At 42.6% G+C, this 25789-nt stretch overlaps 1 protein-coding gene across 2 annotated transcripts in view; it reads right to left on the reverse strand.

Moving 5' to 3' along the window:
* Positions 1-25789, reverse strand: part of ARRB1 (arrestin beta 1) — a 1358416-nt gene that overhangs the window by 728857 nt on the left and 603770 nt on the right. For both annotated transcript variants that reach the window (XM_069640206.1, XM_069640203.1), the window contains exon 2: positions 15715-15745. In XM_069640206.1, the coding sequence (XP_069496307.1) occupies positions 15715-15745 (31 nt within the window). The remainder of the gene's footprint in view (positions 1-15714; positions 15746-25789) is intronic.

Raw genomic sequence — 25789 nt, forward strand, 5'->3', positions numbered from 1 at the left:
CGGCTCTTTCAGCCTGACTAGAATCACTATGTCGTCAACTACGTTGTTAATATTATCATTGAACCGTGACTGTACCCGGTACAGCAATTAGGCGTAAGTGCTTTGTAAATGAAACAAAATAAGAATACAAATAAAAACAGTCCAAGTCATAATGTCATGTTTTACAGACCAAATCAATGAACTGCTATATTAACTCAATTACATTAATCACTTGGACCTCAATTGAAAAGGCTCTATCAGGAGTTAATGTGATAAACAAACAAAGTGTCACCTGATTTACATAACACAACTTAGTTAAGCACTGCTGTGCTCTACTTTAGACATTCAATACTTACCAACAACTTCAACTTATCAAAACTCTATAACATAAAGCCATCTCATTATGGATGCCCCTGGCCCACTCCCTGCTGGAGCATAGAGCAGCCCCCTCCTCGTGATATATGAAAACTGCAATCATGGAATGGAACTGCAGAACCACCCGAGGGAATGACTGCTCTGGGCTATCTCAGGAAGAGCCTGTAGAATGAATATAGGCCCAGGGGAATCAGGACAAACGACTTTTGAATTAGTTCTACGATATCATTCAAGCTTGGATGGTAGAGAATGACCTTGCACTTAACAAGGAAAAAAACAGAACTCATGGTTGTCGGTACACCCAGGGCTCCAGATAAGGTGAGTACTAGGCCTTTTTACGCGTGAAAATCTTGTAAATACGCAAGCTTTATTATTTTCCTGGGTATATTTACACACAAGTTTAGAGCAGTGCAAAGGTCAGGTTACCTGACAGAAACCAGAAGGCTTCTTGTGATTTTTATCTACATGCATGTAATTGCAAGCCATCTCTGAAACTGAATATATTTCTCTGAAGCCTTTAAAAAAAAAAAAAAAATGCGCACTGATAAAAGGAATGGTTTCTTTCATTCCGCTTCAGAAGCATTGTGCATGTTTTAGGATTATATAATTAATAAAATGGAAAACTAAGTTGCAATTGAGATTTTTTTTTCTTTTTTAACAAGTTATGCTTTTATTCCAGTGAAAGCAAACCAGTATTTCACAAGTTCCGGTGCTGTGTTCATAATCATGCAGAGGCAGATTATTTTTACACTTCTAATTTAATTTACAATCTAATTATAAAAATAGTGTGTAAAATGATGGCTATGCACAGTCTAGTTTACATCCATTCAACCTTGCAGTCAATGGGGTACATTACTATAAATGGTCAGTGGCAGAAGAATCGTTGCTCAAGGGTGAGTAATTGTCATTACACTGATCACAGGTGTTCTAGCCTCTCAAATCTTCAAGACTACAAATAAAACATCCGAAACCTGACTCTCAAGAAAGTTCAAGCGCTGTTCAAAAACAAACAAATGAAAGTTACATTGGTAATTGAAATAGAAACTCAGCAAAACCTGTCCCTGTGATAATCCAGATATTTAACTTGATGTAGCGCTTCATAAATGGTTTGTCATACATCTAGGTACTGTGATCATTATACCTCAGTCGATACTCAGTTAACCAAACTCTGAAGGATGTTAGCCAATAAGATAGCTGAGCCCGTTGAGCACTCGTTGCTGCAATATCTGCGTGATCTGTGGGTTTCGGATTCGAATCCCGGCAAGTCCAACTCAGCCTTTCATCCTTTCGAGGTCGATAAAGGAGTACCGACTTTGGTTTGGTGATAAATATGTTCTATGCACAGTGCTTTGCCAAAAGAGCTATATAAATAACCATTTGACCATGAGATTAGGTATATAATTTAGCATGGAGTCCTTGCCTCTCTGCACTGTTGTATCATAACATTGGCATACCATTAGGTAGTAATAGCTCCAGGAAACTGGGACTTTCATTAAACATCAAAAGACAATTCTGCTATCGAACCTCAAAACACACAATACAAATTCATGTCTGCTTTACTATATAATAAGCTAGGTTTTAGTGATTTCAACATTTTAATATATACAGGAGAGCTCAAATGGCAAGAAATAATGAAAGGTGTATTCTGTCAAAATGCAGAAAGCTGCCGCATAGTAATGATTTCCATACAGTTTTTTGACACGTCGGCTGGATGTCACATACATTTTACTCTCTTGCGAAGGAGAAAAGTCATTTTTACTCTCTTAAAATCACATTTACTCTCAAAGTTTAAAAATAGAGAGTAAAATACTCCCACCTCAAAATGTTATCTGGAGCACTGGGTACACCCATCAAAGTGAAAAAGCTAGGTGATAACTATAAAAACTTTACACTTTCAGGGCACTACCTGGATGCCAAAACAGAGGTCAAAATTCTAGGTATTATCTTAGACCAACATCTGAATATGAAGGCGCAAGTGAGTCATTTGTTATCCTCATCAGCATACTATATAAAACGTCTCACACAAATACGCCCATTCATTTCAAAAGCCAATTGTGAAACAATGGCGAGAGCAATCCTTGGGTCTGAGATAGACTACTGCAGTAGCCTTCTCATAGGTATTAATAAATCAGAGTACAGCAGACTTCAGATCATAGAGAAAAGTGCAGTCAGACCGATCGCGGGACTAAGGACGTTTGACCACATTACTTCAGCAAGAATAGACCTGCACTGGCTGCCGATTGAAGAGAGGATTAAATTCCGCCTACTGGTCATGGCCCATAAAAGTATCACGTGTATGGGGCCTGTATACCTGTGCGATGCCTTGATAGCTAAATACAACATAAGAATGCACAGGCCAAATGATATACAACAACTAAAGGAGTCCGGATGCTCACTCACACAAGTGAAGTATTGTGCTTTTTATGCAGTAGCCCCCATGGTCTGGACCGCTCTGCCGATAGAACTGAGAAAAACTATCTTGCTTGAAAACTTTAAGAAAAACTGAAAACACACCTATTTAGCTAACCAGCGTAATGGCCCGTAAACGTATCTATTAGTTCATTGAGCAGTCTCTTCTTTCTGGAATACTCCTCCTCCCCCTCATAAGTATTATGTTTTTTGTCTCTGTTCATCGTTTGTGTTTGTTGCACCCATAAGCCTCCAGGTCCTGAGAAGCGCAGTATAAATTATTAAAGAAAAGTACAGTAAAGTAATTATGAGGATGGCGGTGTGTTGATATAAAATGACCCCCTGGACAGGTGTATTTCCGTCGTTGAGTTCACTATAGTTTTCCCCCATAGAAGTAAATGCAACGGAGAATTCCTACACTTCTCTCCAGGACTTTCTGTATCCTGGCTAGATTTCTTAATTTCCCAGGTGCAACCAGTTAGCATGATCTCCCTTGGAGGTCATGGTACATGGTTTGGGTTTCTCCAAAAGGTAACACTCCATATCTTAACCTAAAATAGAATGTATCAACACCCTGTTAAAGTGTGTGTGTGTGTTAATTGTATTGCACTAAACATAGAATATTGTTGGCAACTAAATGATCTATTCTTTGACCACCCAAGTGCCTTATTACCTAAAGTTCTCAAATGTACAATTCCCAATCCCTGGGAATGGTATGCTTGTTATATTTTGCAAAGCCTTACCAGAAACTGTATTCTACCATCCTCTGAAAGATATTAAATTGATTGATTATCTGCAGCAGATGAAATGTGGCCTTTGAAACTCTAAGTGGCTGGCCAGCCATTAGAATTTTAAAACAGATATGCATGTGTGCGGAGAGAGTTAACCAAATCTACAATATTTAAAAATTTTACATACGGAATGTAGACACACTTGAAATGAATTAATAGAAAGTAAAGTATTTGCAAATAATACGCATTAAGAAACTTTAATTTTGGCAAGGATCTATTGTGATGTAGTGGGCAATTTCAGACTGTGATGCTAGGCGCACCTAATAAATGACAAACCCGTGGCCTAGCCAGTGGGGTTGCAGGATATGGAGTATTGTATTATTTCGTTGGACAGAGTACACAATAAGAGTGGTTATGCAATTGCAATAAGAATAGTCTCAAATCCCCTATCCTCATGTTGGAGGGGATCAAGAACCTATTTAAGAAAAATAGATACATTTCAAATACTCATTCAGAGCAGTCATTAAGACAAAACACAGATATTCCATATCAACATTCATATCATCTGGATGGCAGAGCTGGAGCCAAACTAAGTGGTAGAGGGAGAACATAAGGCAATGTGGCCTTAGGGAAACCACACCCTTTAGTGAAGGCCTCATATCTGATGAAAAGAGAGCATATGGCATTGAGTACCTGTACGCCGAGCTACAGCCTAGAAGAGGAGAGGATTGTATTGCTGTTTTCCAGCTCGGTGTGGCACTCCGTGTTCCAGACAGAGCCTCAGAGGCTAATATAGGGAGGTCCGCCAGCTTCAGGTGTGCCCCTGTCTTGTGCTCTACTAAAAACCTTTACAAAAGGAAAAACTAAGGTTTCAATTTATTTGGATTTAAAAGGTACATCCCTTTATAATCTAAATATATTGTAGGTGGTATGTAAATCTCAGATGACAAATCAATAAATACCACCCCATTGAATTACAGAGGTAAGGACCTATATGCATCTGCAAAGCCAGTAAGCTTTTGGCATTGCAGATTGACAGTGGAATGACTATATCTGATGCCCTGTGGCAACCTTAGTCAGATGAATATGTCCTGAATGTCAATGCTTTGAATCCGTTCCCCGCCTTTAACCCGTCCCTGTCAAATTAAATGTCATTATAATCCAACTTTGTAACTGTTCTGAATCTCATAGCCCCCTCCAAATGAAAGGGTTGTGCCCATAAATCAACACCACAATGCAAGAGTTACTGGAGTCCATATTCTTTGCATTTCGATGTTTCCTAAATGCATGAGTACCTGTGTAATCCAGATAAACTTGCCATTATTTATATATTTATTTATTTATACAGCGCACAAACAGCCCGGGGGCATCGAGTATATGCATACATTTTAAATACTTTTTGTTAATGTTGCACGTGTCATTTGAAGGCAATGATCATTTCTCTCCAATGAACATTCATTCGTATGTTGATAAAAGGTGCTGCTTGTTTTAAATAAGTGATGCCCATGTTATCCTACATTGTTTATCCATTCTGACCAGCTACATAAAAATAGGCGGGACGAAGAGAATATTCTGTTTCATGTTGTGCCTTCTGTATTAAGCAACAGTGCTTCCTGTGAATGTCTCCTGTATTGCAAGCTTGAGGTTAGCTACACATATCTTCATTTTATTGTTTTGCATAAAGTGGGATTGTAGTAATTTAAGTTGGAATCATCGAATTAGAGTTGCTCACATTCGTAAAATGGACCTCACATACATAGATGTGTGAATGTAGTTTTGAGGTGGGGTATTCATTCCCCCAAATCGGTGACTGCCTATAAAACAAAATCTGAATAAACTGTTCAACAGAAATACAGTTCTCAGTATATCTCATTGCATAGATCGTGTGAGATTCTTGCACCCTTCCTGTAATGTACATTTCCTATTTCTCATGCTGTGGTGGCACAAGCCACAGTATTGAAGCAATGTGGGCAGGACTTTGAATAGAGGCTCACACCGCCCTTTTTGGTTTTGGTGCTTTTTGGAGGTATAAGCCACCAAATATCGCCGAAACAATTGCTACAAGAAGAAAGGGGTTCCAAGAAGCAGGCTTTGTGGTTGGCATGACAACTGGAAATGCTGTGGCATACAATTCCCAATGCACAAAGTGTTTACTCCCGTTGTACTATGCAGATATAATCCAATAGTGGCTTGTTCAACTTATTTTCTTCCAATCAGGAGTACATCACATGTCACGTGTCTGTGTGACTTTCAACGTGGACTAATCTGTTTTCTAGACGCAGGCCGCCCTTCTCACATCTGGGCCAGGGCAGCCATCATTCTCCGTGGGGTCAGAGGCTCTGGTCTTTAAGGGTATGCAGCAACTTAAAATAGCATGCCTTTTTGGCATTGGTATTCAACAATATTTTAAAATCTACATTCTGAGGAAGTAGCACGTTCTGACATGCAGGGAGTTGCTGAGTCACTGAAGCATAGACCTGATGCCTGTCCCCCACCGCCCTGCCTCCTTCTCCCCTTGGCCAGCCCTGTGTGAACTTTGCATGCCCCGGGGACAGTCACAGGTGGAGGTTGTCAGGGTGTTTGTTGGCAGCGAATTCTATGGATTTGTTAGAAGGGACGTGAACGTGGGCGAGAAGATATCGTGGGAGAGAAGGGATTTTTTTCAAATTCATTTTGTTTGTATTTTGTTGCCTACTTCTGATTTTTTTCAGCTAGTTTCTGTCAAAAGCTTTCAGGCTTGCTTGTTTTTGTCATAAGCTAGTCGAGGGGGAAAGGTTTCTTGGGAGATTTGCGGGGCATCTAAGCATTCAAGTCATTGGCATGGACGCAGACTCATTGTCACATACCATGCCAGCGGGGAGCAGGATTCCGAGTATGTGAGTACCCCAAACCTTTCTAAACTATTACACTATACTGTGATGGGTATGATATGATATGATAGGTTATTTTATTGAGCACGGACCCGGGGATCGAACCTGTGTTGCTCCGTGTCATCTTGTTTCCAAGGCGAGCACGTTGCCCCTGAGCTATCCTCCCGAGATAAGAGTACAAGGTGACTCCACGTCCAATGGGGACTTAATGCTCCAGACATTGGATTACAGTTACCAACCCGATGCATCCTGGGATCACATAGAAGAATGACTTACTGCCACTGAGAACACAATCATCTTTTGGCAGGTAGATAACCGCACAATGCATCCTGGGAGCTTAGGTCAAATCAGTGCAATGAAGTTGACTGTAGCACCAAATTGCCTTGGGTTTGTAAGGAAAGCCTGGAGCAAGATGGTTTGTTTCCTCGTGACTTTAGGCCATCTTGAAACCCCGGTGGGTGTCTGGATACCCCTGAGCTGAGGGGAAGGCCACGTAATGCGCATTGTAATCTGCGGATGTACTGATATCAATTTAATATTTAATCTGACAGTGGAAGGCTAAACTGTTTGGAGCAGCTAGAGGCAGTTTGCTGATTACCCAGGCTTCATCCCTTGGAGAAGCTCTCTGTCTGTTTAATTCTTTCTTAAATTACTTGGGTGGAGGTGAGGGTGAAGAGAAAATGGGCAACCATCATCAGCTGGAATGTGTATTGAATGCCGAGTATAGAGTGGGCTTGCATGGTGGCATGGGCTGAATGCCAGTGCAGACCAGTTTAGCACCAGACATATGCAGTGATGCAGCCTGAAATCATCAGGACACCAGCCCTGGGGCTCCAAATCTATGTGCCCAATACTTTTAATAGCAAGTCCGCGCCTAGACCCAAGAATCAGGGCACCTATAAACGATGCCCCAATGCAGTTTTACCTTGGATGGCATCCACTGTTTAGCCCCAATCTTCCCAATGATATGATATGTTAAGATATGATATGATAGTTTATTTATATGCAAACTCTCAGTGTAATAAAAATGTGGTGTCCAGTGCGGGTGACCGAAAAACAGAGAAAACGTGCCACTAACATCGTTATCCAGCCAAGCCTTAACGAAATGACAACTGCATTTAAACCATTGTGGAAACAAAGAGATCAGCACACATTAAGCGTTTTGAAATAAGTATAGTTCAATTTGCACAATCAGTGGGAATAAAAAACCAAATTAGGAGAACAGCGCTCCGCCAAGGTGGCAGAGAGGAGAGCAGGTACTCATCCATGGTGGGGAGGGCATGATGGGGCGCTGACGTGTCTGGGATGAGAAGAGGGCTGCTTTGTTCGCAAGGACCAGACTGACCACAAAGTTATCTGCCGAGCTCTTATGATGACCAGTTGCATATCACATGGTTAGGATTAAAGGTAGGGTGGTGCCAGTCTAATCTAGCCAATTGCTTTGCAGTGTTTCCAGATGGAAGAGGCCATGACCCACGTGCCTTCATTCAGTGCCTCAATGCCTACGGGTTGTATGCGCGCTTTACAAATGACATAAATAAATAAATAAATAAATAAATAAATAAATATATGGAAGACAAGACAGAGACACCAATTGGAGAACCAGAAACATGTTATTATTAGCATGTTTATAGGGATAGCCAATGAGGGTGTGAGATTAATACGGATACCGAGTGTGTCATGAAAGATGATTTTGTATGTTTATAAACTGAATGCTTTTTAGAGAACGAGAGAAGGAGCTCTCTGGGGAAGTTGAATGTATAATACCCTGTCGCCTTTTCCTTTTTCTCTACAAAGTAAAGCTCTTGTTCTTCTCGGAAAAAGGGTGCACGTAGCCTTTTCCCCTAGTAGGTTGTATTTTCTTGGTCTGATAACTGCTGAGTTACCCTACGCTGTCTGCACCGAAGAGAGGAAGACGTCACCACTGTGCCCTGCTTCCAGATGTTCAATATGGCGCCACAATAGCATTCCCTGTGAGGGACCATGTATTAGGAAATATATGAGATGTTGGGCTGAGGAATCTCGGCTGGTGAATCATTTTAGGGCTGAAGGCGTGGTGAGGGTGCTGATATTTGAAGGGCATCTGCGACCTGAGTACCCGTTATCGCATCCTCCTTTAAAGCTTTGCACTCTCCTCTTTGCACCCATGTGCCTAGAAATGAAACATGCAAAGAAGATCAGTAAACGCCCAAACTATTGGCATTGGCCATGCTTGTTTTTTGTAGTGGCAGGGAATATGACAGGACATATCTGTGGCGTGGCAGGGTGGTGGATGATCTCGACAAGGTTAAAAACTGTAGCACAGCAGTTGGCTTGCTTCTGATATGTGACCTGTGACCAGTAACTTTATGGGGAAGAGGAGTCCTTAGGGCGGGCTTTGGTGAGGAGCACATGTGTAACAAGCCTCTGATTCGAAAGGCTAACAGCTGCAAAAATGCGCAGCATTCTTCAATGCATGGTGAAGTAGAGTATAATACAGAGCACCTGCATAGTATAGTGCACCTAGTATAGACAAAGCGCTATTCAGAAAATATTTGATGAGCTCAGTTCTCATTTCTCCTTTTTTGACCACCTAACACTGGATGAGATAAGAATTGTGAAGACACTCCCCGTGATCCACCTTTCCATCTTCTAAGACATCCAACAATCCGTAACTTTATGCCCTGTATGTTTGTCATATTTTCAGTTTCTCTTTAGTGGTCAATTGCAGCATCTTGTTCCAAACCTTTTCCCCTGATGATGTCATGAGAACATATTTCATATGAAGGGACATGGCAGGAAGTAAAACAGACAAGTATCAAATACAGGGGCCGTTTCCATACTTGCATGTGTACCTAGCAGTTGAATGCATAAGCATTTCTAGGTAGGTCTCATCTGATTTTAGAATGTACTAGCGCTGTGTTACCTCCGGGTCTGGGCGCTACCAATAAATTAAATAAATAAATAAATTCAATAAATAAATAAAAATTGCATCACAGATGGAAGGCTGAGGGCATGAAGAAAAGAAGAAAAGTTGACTAGAAAGGTGAAGGATTATGTTTGTGAGAATGGAAGGATATTTGAGATATGGAAGTCGCTGTGACAAAACATTGAAAACATCAGCTTAAAAAATATGGAAGGTTTACTATGAATATATAGATGGAGAGTGCGGAAGTAAAGTGTGCTGCCCTATGTCCTATATAGTCAATTAAACAATCTAATCCCAAATAAGGCCCCTACTATGGGTGTTTCATGTAAAGGTGTATGCAGCAATGTTGTCTCATTTAAAAGTACCTTCAGTGATATATCCATACTATAACAAAAGATCCCCTGAATATGTACAGGTACTACAGTGTCTCCACATGGAAATGTCCATCCTGCCCATAGAAAATCTCAGGAGATCAATAATTGAATTCTCTTTTAATGGCCCCTGCATTGAAGGACCTGTATTCATATTTTAAAACGTTCTGCTGAGTGGTACATGTGTTCTACTTCTAAAGTCACTGTAGCCAGTTACCTGCACTAGCCTTCTGGGTGTCCCTCCAGATAAATATTGGTTACTACTATTTTTCTGAACCTCTTCTTCCAGGATCTGACGCTATTTGTTATTTGGGATGCATCAATATAATGCATGACGTCACCTCTATGTCTCACCACCATCAGCCCTACCTCTGTAGGGAGACGATTCTAACTCTGGAATTGAAACTGCAGGATAATGAACACCTCTCACCATGAGACCTGTGCTCAATCTGGAAGCCATCTTGAAAGGTGGAACTTGTTCATGAGAGATTCTAAAACAATTTAACACGGAGAAGACTCGCTTCCCAAGAGGGATGAAAGCCTGGCTGGGTGGTCTTTTAGAAAAGTCATCGCTGTCCATTTTGACTGAGCGCAATAGAAGAGAACAGTCTATGAAAAAATCCCCACATGTAATCAGATAAGTCCCCTGGAGTTATTGCCCTGATCAGTCTCTGAGCTGTAAGGTAATAAGGTGGTCATTTCAACGACGGGCACTCATTCCTAATGGAAAACTCCTGATATTTGGTGTGAAATGCCACAGTGATTCCTATTATATTTATAATCTACTGTGACTTGACTGCAAATTGAAAATATAGCATTTCTCTGCACAAAACACAGGGGTTGACAAATTACTAATCATAAGAAAGAGAATGGATATTATAGATGCTAGTGAGAGGTGAGTTACTCACTTTTGTGTTGTATGTAAAGCTGTGGGAGAACACATGCAAATAAATACAAACATGATGTTTTCTTTGTGCTGAGAGCGCTGCATAAAATTGAGACCAGATCCCAGCACTGACAGAGCAGCATATTATAAGTGATATTTTAAAAAGTACACTAAGTGTCGCACACATATATGGCCTCATTACACGGTAGGCGGTAGGGGATTACTGGCACTGGTAAGGGCACCGGTGCCGGTAATCCCCTACCGCCCTACTACGAGGTCCCTCAGCGGGTCCCGTCCTTAACGTGTGGTCAGACACGTTAAGACACGGTCAGACCACACGTTAAGGAAGGGACCCGCTGAGGGACTTCAGAGCTAATAACGTTACCGTAAATTGCGGTACCATTATTAGCTCTTTCACCATTCCCATTGAGCCCTATGGTGGCTCGAATGGGAATGGGGAATGGTAATTGGCATGGGGACTTACCGGGTCCTCAATGGTCGGAATGACCCGGTAAGTCCCCATACCGCCTACCCGGACCCAGAAGGCGGTAAGGGGTAGCCATGGCACTAAGAGCGCCATGGTTACCTGCTACCGTGTAATGAGGCCCATAGTCTACATTAGACCATGGTGGAAGGCGCACCACAGCAGAGCCTAATGAAGAAATGCTGCATAAGGGGTGATCTGTGAAAGCCAGAGTTATAAAGCACTGATATCCTGTGCATTCTAAATTGATAACATTGTTTTACAGATCTGATGCCATTGATTTAGTCTGTATCTAAATTGCATGCACACAGATTAGAAACTCATAAACCCACATGTATAGGGGGGGGGCAAAATAATGTAGATAAGTGTACATAAATGCCAATTGTCTGTGTAACCTTTCTTTGGTACGATTACTTGTTTCATACTGGAGAAATTATAATGGGCTTCATTCTGAGTTTGGTGGTATCTGGGTGGTAAATCCACCCAGATACCAACAAACTGAATTACTGTTACCTCCACTTGGTCTGGCAGAATTACCGCCAGATTACAAGTGGCAGTGTAAATCCCCATTTGTTTCAAGTCTATAGGACTGTATGGGGCTTTTTTGGCGGTATTACTGCAGCAATAATTCTGCTGCACAAACTTCATCAATTTTGCCGATTTTTCAGCAGTGAGTTGGAGGATTTACTTCCGGGATTAATCTGGAGGCAAATCCTCCACTACATTCCAAAAACCGTACTTTGGCGTTACCGCCAATTTTAAGACTTACCGTCAAACTCGTAATGAGGCCGAATGTGTGTAAATGATCATCTATTGATCTAAGATGATTGTTCAAATGTGAATGGAAAAGAGCTTTAATATACTTGCTGATACGTGGCATTGTGGTCAAAGACTTAGGTGATATTTAGAGGTGGGGCTTTTATTATTTAGAATTAGAATTGTTAGAAATAGTGATAGTTGTGTTGTGTGACTGAAGGCATGTATTATATGAAGATGGATTGTCACAGGCAGGCCAAGTTTCACTGAGTAAATAATCCCTTGTAAGGTTCATCTGATTTCTTGTAGTGACTTCCCCTGCATACAGTAAGGAGACCATCTTTGACTTTGTTGTATTTAAATAAGTTTGAGTTTTAACCATAAAATGCAGCCTTAGTGTGGTGGGATTAGAAGCCAAGAGGAATTATATTCGGGGTGCTCATTTAATGAGGAAACAACATATCAACATACTAATCAAAATCCTTGCAATCTTAAAGTTGGCATCCATGCACAGAGTAGATGCTTAACTCTTGCTAGTCATTGGGCCTCATTACAGGTCTGGCGGTAACCCTGTCAGTGCTACCAGTGGTGTGCCGCCAGACCCCTGAAAAGAGAAATGACCGCGCCTGATTTACCTGTGCCACCGGGCTATTCCAAGTCCGGCGGCCAGGAAGTCAGACACCGGCAATTTTGTTAGTCCCCATTCCCATAGAGTCCCATGGGGACTCTATTGAAATGGGGACACAGAAGCACTGCACCGTTGCTAACAGTGCTGGTGCTCCCGTGAAAAAACTCTATACAGGGGCGACGTCCCGCCCAGCAGGTCAGACCCGCCGGGCGGAACGGCACCCACCCGCAGAGTTGTAATGTGCCGGTCCGGAAGAACGGTGCTGGTAAGCTTACCGGCACCTTTGTTTCTGGTCCGGCACACTTATAATGAGACCCATTGTATGCTGTGCAAAACTAAAGATCCATCAGAGAATGTGCAATCTCAAGCCTGCAAAATTGATGACTGTGCGGCTAGAAAATATTCGGCATCTTTGCATAATAAAAATAAGGATAAGTAGAGCGTATTAAAATAGATACAACACATATAACAAAAAGCTGTTCCTTCAGACTCTGAGAGCGACAGTCAAAATAATCTGCCAGGCCCAAATTACACAGTGATCGGGCAATAATTGCAGAGAAAGTAATATAGGTCGAGACAGAGTAAACTCACAGAAAGCTGCAAAATCGTGTGCAAAAAACAAGAAAATGCATTAAAAAAATTGTGGACAAAAAGTACACAAACAGATACATAGGATCTATGTATTATTACTACCCTCAGAAGTCCAACAGCCTAAAATGCTGACCTTTTTCAACCCCCTCTACACCACATACATATGCCAGGGAAGACCCCCCAAATACCCACCGTACAACTATTATATCCCATACCCGCCCCACATATATATGTGATGTAAGGGGGGTGGGGCGGAAATTGGAATTTTGGGAGTTGGAATTCTGGAGGTGACATTTTGGTGTATTTCCGATACATACATCATAATGAGACCAACAGGCCAATTTTCTGTCCAAAACACAAGGAGTTCAATCTAAAGCGGGCGAGCCACCTTCTTGCTAGCGGTTCACTAAACTACAGCTCATGCAGCCAAACGTCAACACCAGAAACTGTTCCGTATTCATTTCTAACTTATCCCTTTACATCTCAAAATAATTCGCAAACAGTATTTTTACAAAGTGCCTAAAATACTTCCAAGTGCTTCGAGGGTTCACATACCATCTAAATGGTTAACAGAAGAAAGACTGCCTCTGACATGCCTAAGCCATGGAATCATTGCTTCACATTGTCGCATGTTCCCTTCTCTTCTGTTAGCATGTTGTAATCCACCATGGCATTACTACATAAAGACAGGCAGAGCAATATAGGTTGACTGCAAAATCCATCACGAAGGAAGCCTTGAATGGATGACAACATTCTCAGATGACAGAAGGCACAACATTCACTGGATAAAGGAATCGTCTAATGTTTGAAAAATGCTTGCAGCCTCAAACCCCATGGTTCAGTGCCACAAACAGCAGGTTCCCTCGGCCTAGCATGATACCCTCAAAGGACCGTCAGCAGAGGCTGCTTTCCCACCTCATCTTATGAAAGCGCTGGAGACCTGTTGTGTAACTGACAGATGCTTATTGACAAGGTGGAGACGACACAGATTTTTGGGGAAAAGTAAATATTCAGATCATTAAAACACTGTCATCATTTGAGTGGCCATTATTGAGAAAGAAGATCGGTTGTGTATTTCTCCTGACCCCAGTGACCAACATGTTACTTTTTAAAGTGTTTATAGGGAGATCATGACCATAAAAGAAGAGTGTCTATGAATGGGATGCTGCAACACAAGTGACGTTCTAGCAAGAAGAGCGGTAGCATTGGCATAACAGAGGAAGAGGAATGGCTATGGCCCACCACCCATAAAAGGAGCATCTACACCGGTGTTCTCAAGCACCTCATGGAGGGGTTCATCCAGGGATAAAAGAAGAGGGGCTCCTGCATCCACCTGTCTATCTAATCTGTACCTCTTGGTACTCAGAAGCTCATAGTACATTCTTCACCTAAACCTAAACACACACTACCTGACAATCAAACACTTGGTTCAGACCTACCAAATCAGATGGAAACTTCTAAATCCCTCACAATTACCAACAACCTCTGCTGCTAACCCTGTCAAAGGCCGAGATGAGGTCCACGAAAGCCAAGTGAATTGGTCATCTTGCATTAAAGAAAGTGGCTATCAAGAGGAACACATTAAGGACCTGCTCTTGCATACTGACAGTCTCAATAAATCTTCCTGGTGAACATCCAGTTCCAGGTGAGAAACTGGTGCATGGTTGCGTGCTGTGCTGGACCTTCAATCACCTCACATTGCCGCGAGATAGTGTGCTGGTTTATTCCCACTGCAAATGGCTTGTCAATACTACCCCCTATGCGTTACCATTGTTCTTCATATTTTCTATGGTCAGTTGGGGCCAGGGAGAAATGCTGCATGTCAGCATAGACAAAATGATGCATACCCATGCATGTTTACGAAAAGGCACACTTGACGGTGTCATGCAGCTACCTGGAGGTCAATAGGCATTGTGGGATCAGTCATGGCGACAGCCTTTTAAAACGTGCTCTCCAGCCCCCAAATGTTAGGTTTTTTCTAGCCTTTTACTGGCATGTTTGATGTGAAATACCCTTACCTGATGGCCCCTCAGATGCACGGGTGGACATTGCAGGCAATCCAGGGATGCAAGCGAAATTCCCTGTGTAGCTGCACAACCCATATCGAATAACCTGTACCTGTGAAGACAGACTGTGCTCCACCCTATGGAGCGCCTGATACAATGGGGTGCCGCTGAACCTCATCGAATCCCGGGGTTCCTCAACCTGTACAACTGCCTGCATGCAATTAGGTCACGTGGAAAACATCGAATTCAGCATGGAAATTCTAAAAATCTCGAATGAAAAATGTGGCATCTGAAAACTCTGAATATTTATATCACAACTGAAATAGCAGTAAGGAAAAGGCCGAAATATAAGCTACAGCAATTCACAGACATCTTAAGAGCAATGACAGTGTCTGTGTCGGTGTCATGTGCACCAACATGTTCATGTGCATGTCGGTCTCATGTGCACATCCTACTCTTTCCCATGCCCTATGCCTACCAGAAATCTCTGTCCCTGGGAACATAACATTATAATCATTACTTTGAAAATAAAAGCATTATCCATTACAGTGAAGCAATGACCAACATTGAAGGTAAACCCTAATTTTCTGATTCAATGTATCCTTTTTATATACATTCATTTGCTATTATGCACATTTTATGTTTTTCATTATACATTTTACTCAGTTGCTATATTTGCCAGCAGACAATGTAACCAAATGTAAGTCTTGGTGTATTTACCTTTCCATTTGGGCTCGCCTTCTTGAAAACTCTGTAAAACACAATGAGAAAGACACACATGAAAACATGGAAACATGGAATGTGGCAAACCCCGAAGGGGAACACTGCTTTGTGATCGAGAATGCCCTCCTTACTATATAACACAGCAAATAATATGATTTTGATGTTTAGCACCCTCACCCTTACGAATGATAGTTTCCTATAAATGATTGCTTCTGATTTGGTGGAATTGTAATCAGAATATCCAATGGGCTTGATATTGTTATTCATTTTCTATTTTGGTGTTATTGCAATCAGCCTACAAGTCCTAAAAAAGACAACAGGCTCTTGCTCTTAGGTCAAAGCATGTTCACTCCTAGTGCTTCATCAGGACCATGCACAATGTTAATAAAGGACAGCATGGTGTTTTGTATGTATTAGTAGATATAGGGTGGTTTGAACATTTGTATTGGCACACCAAAAAACCTGTAGATAATTGGTGATATTTAGGCTGCCACAAAGATCCTGGTAATGACACGCAAACCTAGTATCATCAAGTAATACATAACTAAAAAAAATATCTCCCAGGTATTTCGTGGTTTTACAACAGAACATGTGTTTCGCCCAGCTTCTTCAGGGATTTTTCAAGGTTGAAACTAATACAACATTAAATGATTTAATCCAGTTTAATTTGGTAATCTTAAGAAGACACGATACAATACATAAGCAATAACTTTCATAATTTGTGATGCAGGAGGGGAAACAGCAGTGGTAGCAATAAAAGAAGAAAATAGACCATAGAACTTGTGCAGGGGAATAGTCTTTCACTCACTCGCACCCTATTATGGGTTGGTAGTTCTGGTATCAAATGACTACTCCCCTGAGGGTATTGCATACAAATCCTTGTGGCATTGCAATAACGTATGGCTGCCGGTTTTATGACATTACTAACAGTGGTTATTTACCTCTGTGATAAACATTCTATCATAGCACACATGTTTTTATGCATCTCTAGGAGTTAAAGGGTAAACATGATGCTGCCAGTTCTATGAAATCCTACCATAACGTCCCTATGTTAGGGCGCCTGGGTTACCACAGTAGCATAACACACTCCCCCCATTATTAGCAGATGGGTTATTGAAGACATCTTCCCTGTGCTGGCTTTTGTGATGACCTTTTTTTAAAACCATCTCAGAGCTGATTTCATTTGCACTGTTCATTGCCACGATGTTGCTATTTAATGAGGAATTACCCCAGTTGCAATAACCGGTAATAAATATTGGTTACCAGCAACAGTTTTCCAGCCACATGGATCTTACCACCCAGAGGTGTTTCCTCCTTATTTAATGGACATTCCGCTACCTCTGGTGGTAAATACCTCTGTCCAGCATGTGGCAGAGTTGAATGGAAGTGCTCAACAACGGCCAAGTCATTGTCTGGAAGGAAGACACTATATAGTCAACACTTGTCATTTCGTGTTTAGTGTGAAGTGCTGTCAATGTGTGGAAACAGAGATGCGATGGCAGCCCCCACCCACAAGGAGTCAGAAACACGTTTGCAATGACATGCTTTATAATTCCAGCACTGTAAATGCTTATATTGTGTTTGCTACATTTACACCATAGGAGGTCGAAATATTTGGAAAAATATGTTTGCAATCATGTCAAACATGAGTGTTTCTGTTTTGGGATGTACAGTACTGCCAGGGATCTGAATTGTGATTTACTGAACCTGGCCAGTGCCAGAGAGGGCCATCCTGTTCTTAATCTGTATGCACTTTGGTCTGTAGCAGACCCATCCCTGCCTGCACCCTCTGGGTTGGATTCACAGCCGAAAACCTGCCAGCGCAAAACTATTCTGAGTGGCTAGACTCAGGGACGTCATTTAGGAGTTGCCAAGGGTCGCAACTGCGACCCCTAAAGTTTCCCTTACTGCCCCTGTGGTCCCTTTCTATCCCCAAAAAAACACATATATATTTTTTTTTTTGGTTACATTTCTTTTTTTAATTGAGGCTTCTGGGCTGTGGCCAGCAGCATGTGGTTCTTTGTTTCTGGAGTGGCTGGTTTTCTTGTAGCTATAGTCGGTAAGATAGCTCAGTGGGTATCGTGCTTGCTGCTGAAATGTTTGTGTGATCTGTAGGTGCAGGTTTGACTCCCAGCAACGTCAACTCATCCTTTTTTCCTGCAGAGGACACAGGTTGGGTGATATTGTATGTATATTTGTTCTATATGAAGCGCTGAAGCATAAGTGCTATATAATAACACATCATGATCATTTGGCCCCAGCTCAATCTCCACACTGAATCTGTTGGCTGCCTTCATGACCATCAGTCTGGCTTCAAAGCTGCCAGAAGCATGGAAACTGCTCTCCTGAACATCCGTGAAGACCTGCTCTCCAACCTTGATTCTAATAACCCCTGTGTCCTCATCTTGCTTGATCTCTCTTCCGCCTTTGACATGGTCAACCATGCCATCCTGCTCAAATATCTCCGTGATAACCTGGGTATCACTGGTCAGGCCCTGGCATGGCTGACCTCTTTCCTCTCCGACCGACCCGCCAGGTCCAACTTGGGTCCTGCCTCTCTGCTATCTTTTGCTCAACCTGTGGTGTCCCCCAAGGGTCTAATCTCTCTCCCTGGCTGTTCAACCAATACCTGGCACTTCTTGCCCACTGCATTGCCGCTTTATGCCCTAACTTTCAGTGCTATGCAGATGACACTCGGCTCATATTCAGGCTACCCTCGGCCACCTCTTCTCCATCTTTCCTCACTGACTGTCTGCTATCCAGGAGTGGTGTGACACCATTGACCTCTGCCTTGATGCCAGTAAGACTGAGATTCTCCTCATAGGCACACCCGCTCCCTCCATTCCTGTCTCTCTCCGGCCAGCCTCTTTTGGCCGTCTTCCTGCTCCCACCTGTGAGGCTAAAACCTCAGGGTCATCTTCGACTCCACACTCTCCTTCTCAGAGGTATTCTTCCTTTCCTCTGCTTCCCCCAGAAGCTCACTGTCTCCAGAGCTCTGGTTCTTTCTAGGCTGGATTTTTGCAACAGCCTCTTTACAAATCTGCCTGCCTCTACTCTCCGCCCTCCGCAACTGATCCAGAACAGGACTGCGAGACTCGTCCTTGGCCTGAAGCCCAGGGATCATATCTCTCAGGACTGAAATCTCTGCACTGGCTCCCAGTGGCTGCAAGGATTAAGTTCAAAACCCTCTGCATTCTCCACAAGGCCTTCTGGGGCCTGGGGCCTCAATTCCTCCAACTCTCTCTTCATAAATATCTTCCTTCTCGAACCCTGCACTCCTCCGCCTCCAACTCCCTCAGGGTCAGTCGCTTCTCCAAGCAACGAGTTGGTGGTTGACCTCTTTCCTCGGCTGGGTCCTCCCTCTGGAACAGCCTCCTTGCCTCCCTAAAACTTGAGGAGAACCATCTCCGGTTACCGCAGCACCTCAAAACCTTCCTCTTTGCTTCTGCTTTTTCTCCTCCTCTCCCCTTCTGACCTTCTGGCTTAAACCGTACTGGCTACCTGGCCACCCTCTGATCTCGGGCCCAGGTCCCTTCCCCACCTGTCACACGCACACCTGCACTTCCTGCCTGACAACCCCCGCCCTTGGGACTATTCCTGTATCCCTACAGTCCCACCACCAGCACTTGACACCTGATTCCTGCATTTATCTTTGCACTTGCCACCTGCTGGCTGTTACTTACTTGGGATTACTTTCCCTGGTACTGCACTGTCCCTTCCCCTTCACCCTGCACTTTCCCTTCCCCCCCATCCCATGCACTTGCACTATCTGCATGACAGCTGGCTTAGTAGGATCTTTGTCTGTCTTCCCTTTGTTTCTCCTCCCTTGCCTCATCGCGCCTTGAAACACTTGTGTATAAGTGTGTTATAAATGCCATATCATATCATATCATTCACAGTAATTTGGTAATTTGGGCCTTTATGCACTGATATTAACAATACATATGGTGATCATTCTTGTATGCAATGTGCATCGCTTTACAGTGATACCGTGACTATATTTTTGATAGAGCCCTTAGAAACAATGCTATGTGATGCTACTTCCTGTTTTGTCAAGTAGTGAAAAGTCGTATTCCATCGGTTCCCATGATGTCATTTCAGGGTGGTGTCAGATGATATCACTTCCTGTGATATCATCAGAGGTCAAGGGCGCATGATGTTATTTCTGCTATACCTGGCATTTTGGTGAATTTACGTCTCTGGCTAGACTCACTTTTATTAATCAGCCCACTCACAGGGTTCAGCTGCTTTACCCGCAACCTAGCAGGCAAAACATTTAATGAATCTGCCCCTGCACGGTATTCAACCAAAGGCTGGGGGGAAATCTAGTTGTGCTATGAGGGGTGCCTTTCAATAGGCTGGCCAAGGTCTAGCCCTCCAGTTGCTGTGAGGCCCAATCAGGGGGACTCAAGGATAGGAGGGTTCTGGACAGGGTCTGCACTCCTGATATGTCCTGGGAGTGGGTAGCAAACAGATCTTTCTTTTGTTTTGGATGATTCATTCTTCACCACAGACTGAGGGCTGTGGAAAGTGAGATCTTCAGAATTAATCTGAGGATCCACTAGGAACTGAGTGAATCTGTTGAAGGGGCGGGTGGCCCCGTGTTTTAAAGGCAAAAGTCCTCCGGGGATTGGACTAAAGCTAGCTTACTTAGTGGTCCAATCCCATCTTTTGAATAGAGTCCACATTGACCATCTGATGTCACACCCAAAAGTTCTTTGCTCCAGAGAAAGTGAAGGGGACAGGAAAGAGAGAACAGGGTAGTGAGAATCAAGATGATGGAAGTCTTCTGTCATTGAGTATGGCCCTCCTGCCTATCATAATCCCGCCCGCATCTCACTGAGAACAAAGAGTTTTAGAGATGCAGCACCCTGGTCTCAGGGTACTGCTTTTGAATGGTTGTGCTCCCTTTGATACCTGGGCCAAGGACAGCTGCCTACTGTGTGGCTTGTCTTGTATGAGGGTATTAACTGCCCTTGCAAAGAGATCAACGAGGAGGGCAAGCTTCAAGGTTCCTGTCCTGCCATTCAGCAGGCTCCAACAAGCTCACCAGAATGCATATCCCCACCGACAGTAGGGCTGACACATGTGCAACATCAATTGGAATGTGGCGGGCATGATCATAAGTAATACCATGTACAATGCGAAACTCAGCCATAGCTTTATTTTAGCGATTATTTTAGCGAATATCCGGCCACCATCATGGAGTACTTATGATGATCATCATATCTTAAATGCCACCCCTGCACGGCAGATACATTTCTGTCACTGCTGTTGTCATATGGGCACCTGTGACCTCTGGACCTTCCTAGTGCCACGGGTCAAGCAGGTGCTGCGAATCCGGAAACTCATGCAGCAGGCAACAGGTACATACTATGCTTTTGGCATGGGGCTTGCAAAAGGGCAATCATCAGAAGATGACCCTGGCAACGGTAGAACCATCTGCATCATTTGATTAATAAATCAGAAAAGCCAGAGCTTTGCACCCTTGATACACTCAATTGCACATAGAGTCTCATTTTCCAAGGCACTGTATTGTATACTATGCAATTGCCATCATGTACCAGCATACTGACTCATAATGCAAGCATTGGCCCATATGTCAGGTTATGGTACCGCCTCATATGCTCAAGTACAGTTAAATATGCCCAAACACTTATTTCATATTCAAAGTGCATCCACAAATGTAACTGACAACTTATGTGCATACTTGTACATATATATTTGCTTGTGCAGCGTCATTTTCAAAGAAAAATCACATTTGTTTAAATAGAGCTCAAGTTCAAGTGCATCCATAGCTTCCCAAGTCAAGTTGAATTTCTCCAGATATAGCCTCATAATCTCCAAGTACAACATTGAATTCCACGTGCATCCAATGTATACATTTGCCCCAGTATAGTATAATTTACTGATGTACATCCGTATTTGGCAATGTACAAACCCATCTGTCTATGTACAGCCTCAAGTACAGAACCACAGTGAGCACTGGCAGTAGATAACAACTAAAGTCACATCCAAGGCACAGTAACCCTCTATGGGGTGCTTGCAGGGTGTAATATTTAGCTACACCCTGGGCATTTTGCCTTGGAGTATTGCATTCATTCAATGTGTCTAGCCATGCAATAACACTTCACTTATTATCATGCTTGCTTTTCCCTAGCTGCACAGTACACATCTTATACTGTGTATCAAGGGCAAATCAAAAGACAATGTAATGTCCCCAGCCTCTCCACCCAAACCACCACCAATGAGTGGGGTCACAACATTTCTGGATGTGGGCTGGCACACAAATGTTCACATACCACACTTTCACCCACACACGGACACACCATTCAATCTCCTTGTGTGCACACATACAAAAAACAAAACACACATACATCCATGCTCACATACTGTCAGGTGTCTTGACCCACGTTCAAGTTATTTTGCTGCAACATTTGGTGCTGTGGGCTTAGAAAATCCAAGATGGCCGAAAAGCCCACATTTGCGCCAGAATCCAGGAAAACTGCACAGTTTTGCACACACCAAAATAGTCGCCTGAACTGCCACCCACCAGTGCGAACGTAATGGGCCAGAAGTGCCATGAGTGAAACGTGGTGCCAAAGGAAAAACAGCAGTGCCTGGTAGCTCAAAAAGCGCTTTGAAATCACCTTTGTTTCTCTGAAATGCAAGCTTAAAATGCCTATTTCAAACATCGCAAGATATTCAAAAATCTTACTGACCACCAGCAGACATTTGGCAGAATTAAGTCTTGTGTGCATACAAAATCTGGAAAGATGAAGAGCCTAAAAAAAAAATGTCATAACAAAACTGGCTGAGCTGTGGATGTCAGCAGCTTAAGTGAAATTGGACTGAAAGCCACTAAAATCTAAATGTTTAAAATAAATGAGTGACCTACTGTTGAGTGTCACATAGTTTTCAACTGTTTAAATGTCATAGTTTTGAACTTAGAATCAGCGTTCTAGCTGCATGTGTAAAAATTGTAAGATTGATTTGAATGAAGAAAAACTGGGAACAAAAGTGACATTTAGCTGAAGCCTGGCTTAAAGAGATTGAATTCTGCCTGACAACTACCCCCGACAGGAGTTGAAACTTGCCCAGCAACTGCATTGCCAGGCCTGGCCTGCATTCTGCTGCCCCCACCAAAAGGAGATCACACCTCTCTGATTGAATTAGGGGTAGGGTACCTGAGGCTGCAGGAAACAGAACAATGAGCTTTCCTTGGCTCAGGCAAATGCTAATCAAGGGGTTGTAAATGGCTTCCTCTTGGAAGAAACTGGGAGGAGCAGTGCCTCTGTTAGCAACCTGAGCTTGGAGGAAGTGGACAAACCAGAAATTCCACCATGTGCTTTGGGAAACCACACCCCTCTGGGCCAGAGCATAATTTTAAAAAGATGGATAATTCATAGTACGAACTTGTCCAAATTATATAATTGTTATCATTATTCCTGTGATATTTCTGTGTACATTTTAAGAGGTGTTAGGACTCTGTGGTATGTTCTGGGGGTAGTAGCGGAAAATAGGGTATTACTCCAAATGTCTGAATGTTAAAAATCTGACGCTTTTTCATCTGATGCCCATATTCCTTGCACACTTTTGTGTAAATTCTGGAAAGGTTTAGAGGTTGTGTTCTTGATGAAAAGGGCAGAATTCTGTCAGAAGTGGACACACCATCTTACAAAGACAGGGATTGGATGGTTTGGTGCTACAGAAAATATGTTAACTGGACATATAATATTAGAAAAATTGTACATAGATAAATATGTATTTGGATCAAAAATAGATTTGTGTGCAAATTGACAAGGGGAGGATCCTCTGACCCATAAACCTATCGCATCACGATGACACTTCATTTCTTCCCCAATCAGTGAACGGTAGATTCTCTAACCTATCAGGATCCTTAGGGGGTTGGGCATAGAAATTCAGCCTTCCCACCCACTTTCTAAAGACATAAAAGGAGCCACTGGGACCCAGGTAGAGACATTCACTTTCCACTTCAAACTGATTTCTTGCAAAGCATTTTGCCGGACCAGACAATATCCAGAAGACTCCAGAAACAGAACTTAGAATCCAGACTTCAGAACGTGCAGCAGAGAGGCCTAGTCCAAAAGCTGAATCCTTCTCAGCAGGCCTCAGAATCGAGCCACCTAACCAAACTATTCAACAGCCGGGTGAGCTGTTTAATTCTGGCCTAGAACCTTGTGCCAGAAACACCCAGAAAGCAGAGCTGTATCCCTTGCTGAGACAAGAACCAGAGATCCAGAACCGCAGACCAGACCCAGAGCAGACAGCTGTGAGCAGAACCGGTGACAGAGACCATCCCGTGGCGAGAGAACCGCAGCCAAACTGACCAGATCTTGACGGCCTATTTCAAATTTATAGTGTGAGTACCCAGCCAGAACTGTGCATAGTCATCTATGAGTTTAAAATAAGCTTATCCCATCCAATTCAACATGCCTAGAACTGCATAGAAATCGTGTGTCCATTCTGTGATTTCAAACCTGTGAAAGTGTCACTTGCCATTCTGAATCAGTATTCCATTTCTGAAAATCTACCTCCACAAAATTGTCTGTATCTTTGGAACCTGCTAGGAACGAGATTTAACTTTCATTTTAAAGCTAAGATCCTGGGGTTTCCAATGAACCCAGACTTTCTACTCCTTATAGTTTTTCCGTAATCGCGCTTGACGCACTCGGAAAAAGTGCTGTGAATTGAAAACTAGCTCAAACTTCTTCACCTGTCAAAAATAGCTGTCTTTTGCTTGCATTGCTGAAATTCGTTTCAACCTGATAATCCCTCATGAATCATTGCTAGCGTAGACCTGAACTAATTCAAAGTAGCTGTCACCTATCCTGAATCTCCCATAGGGAATTAAAATAATTTTAGCCTATTTTCACTTCGTTGCAAATCAAATTTTTGCCTGCGTTTTAAAATCATCCCTGTTGCTCTAAGCTTGCTAGGGGGGAACTGAATTGAACTAAATTTGATGGTATTCCTGAAGATTATGTGCTCTTTTCCATCTCTTTATATTGCATAGTGTGGGAGTGAATTGTCAAAAGAAAAAGTGATCATATTATCTCTTGTGGAAACGATCTCAGTTATTTCTGTGCTGCATTCTTTCCATCATTATTTTTCCTTGAAACCATAAAAGCATTCTCAGCTACCTTATCCTTTCCATACCAACTCCTAAGTAAAATTAAAAAAGGTGTGCCAGTGTAATACTATCCATTGTTGATCACTGTCATATTCATAACTGTGCGATCACGTACTAATTTATTATAAAAGTGTGATATATATATATATATATATATATATATATTGTTTAATTTTTAAATAAATCTTTTCATTTGCAAACAAACCTACTTCTTGGCTCAGTGAGGTCAGGGGGGATTCAAAGAGAGGGGCGTTATACAAGGGTTTATCATCCAGATCCATGAACTTGTCATAAAAATATATAATTAAGGGCTTCCCTTGGGCATCCCAGACTCGGCATTGACTTAGTTGGAGTGCTGAATTGAAGTCGCTTAACAGAATGGGCGCTCGAGCCGGAACATCTGGATTAGATCTACCGATTTTGCAGCTTGATACAGTGTGCTAACTGATAGGATACATAAATCCTGTTGGATCTCCACGCTGTATTAAACTGTAAAAACACTCCTCAAAGGAACGCTCTAAGGAAATGGTCTGTTTTGCAAAATAAAATACTAACTTCTGTAAGTCAGGAAGGAAATCAATTTCCAGAATGGCGACATTGGTAGATATCAAAATAGCCAGAGGGCACCTCTTACATAAGCTATTTGTGAGAGACGAATGGACGGAACAGGACCAGAATATGTGGTTGCAGGCAATCGCGCAACAGGTCACTGTAACTGGGTCAGATACATGGAGAGATCAGGGTCCCTTACATGTGCCCCTGAGTGAACTATATATGGCCCGTAAGGCCAAGGATGAGCACAACAAGATTGCCAGGGTAGCAGCATATTTATATTTATATATGGGAGCCAAACAGGACAAATGTGCTGAAGGTCAAGATCTGGCAAATAGGCAACTGATGGCATTAGAGAAGGCCCAA

The sequence above is a fragment of the Ambystoma mexicanum genome, chromosome 7q (assembly GCF_040938575.1).
Source record: "Ambystoma mexicanum isolate Mex_15411 chromosome 7q, UKY_AmexF1_1, whole genome shotgun sequence".
NCBI lineage: Eukaryota > Metazoa > Chordata > Amphibia > Caudata > Ambystomatidae > Ambystoma > Ambystoma mexicanum.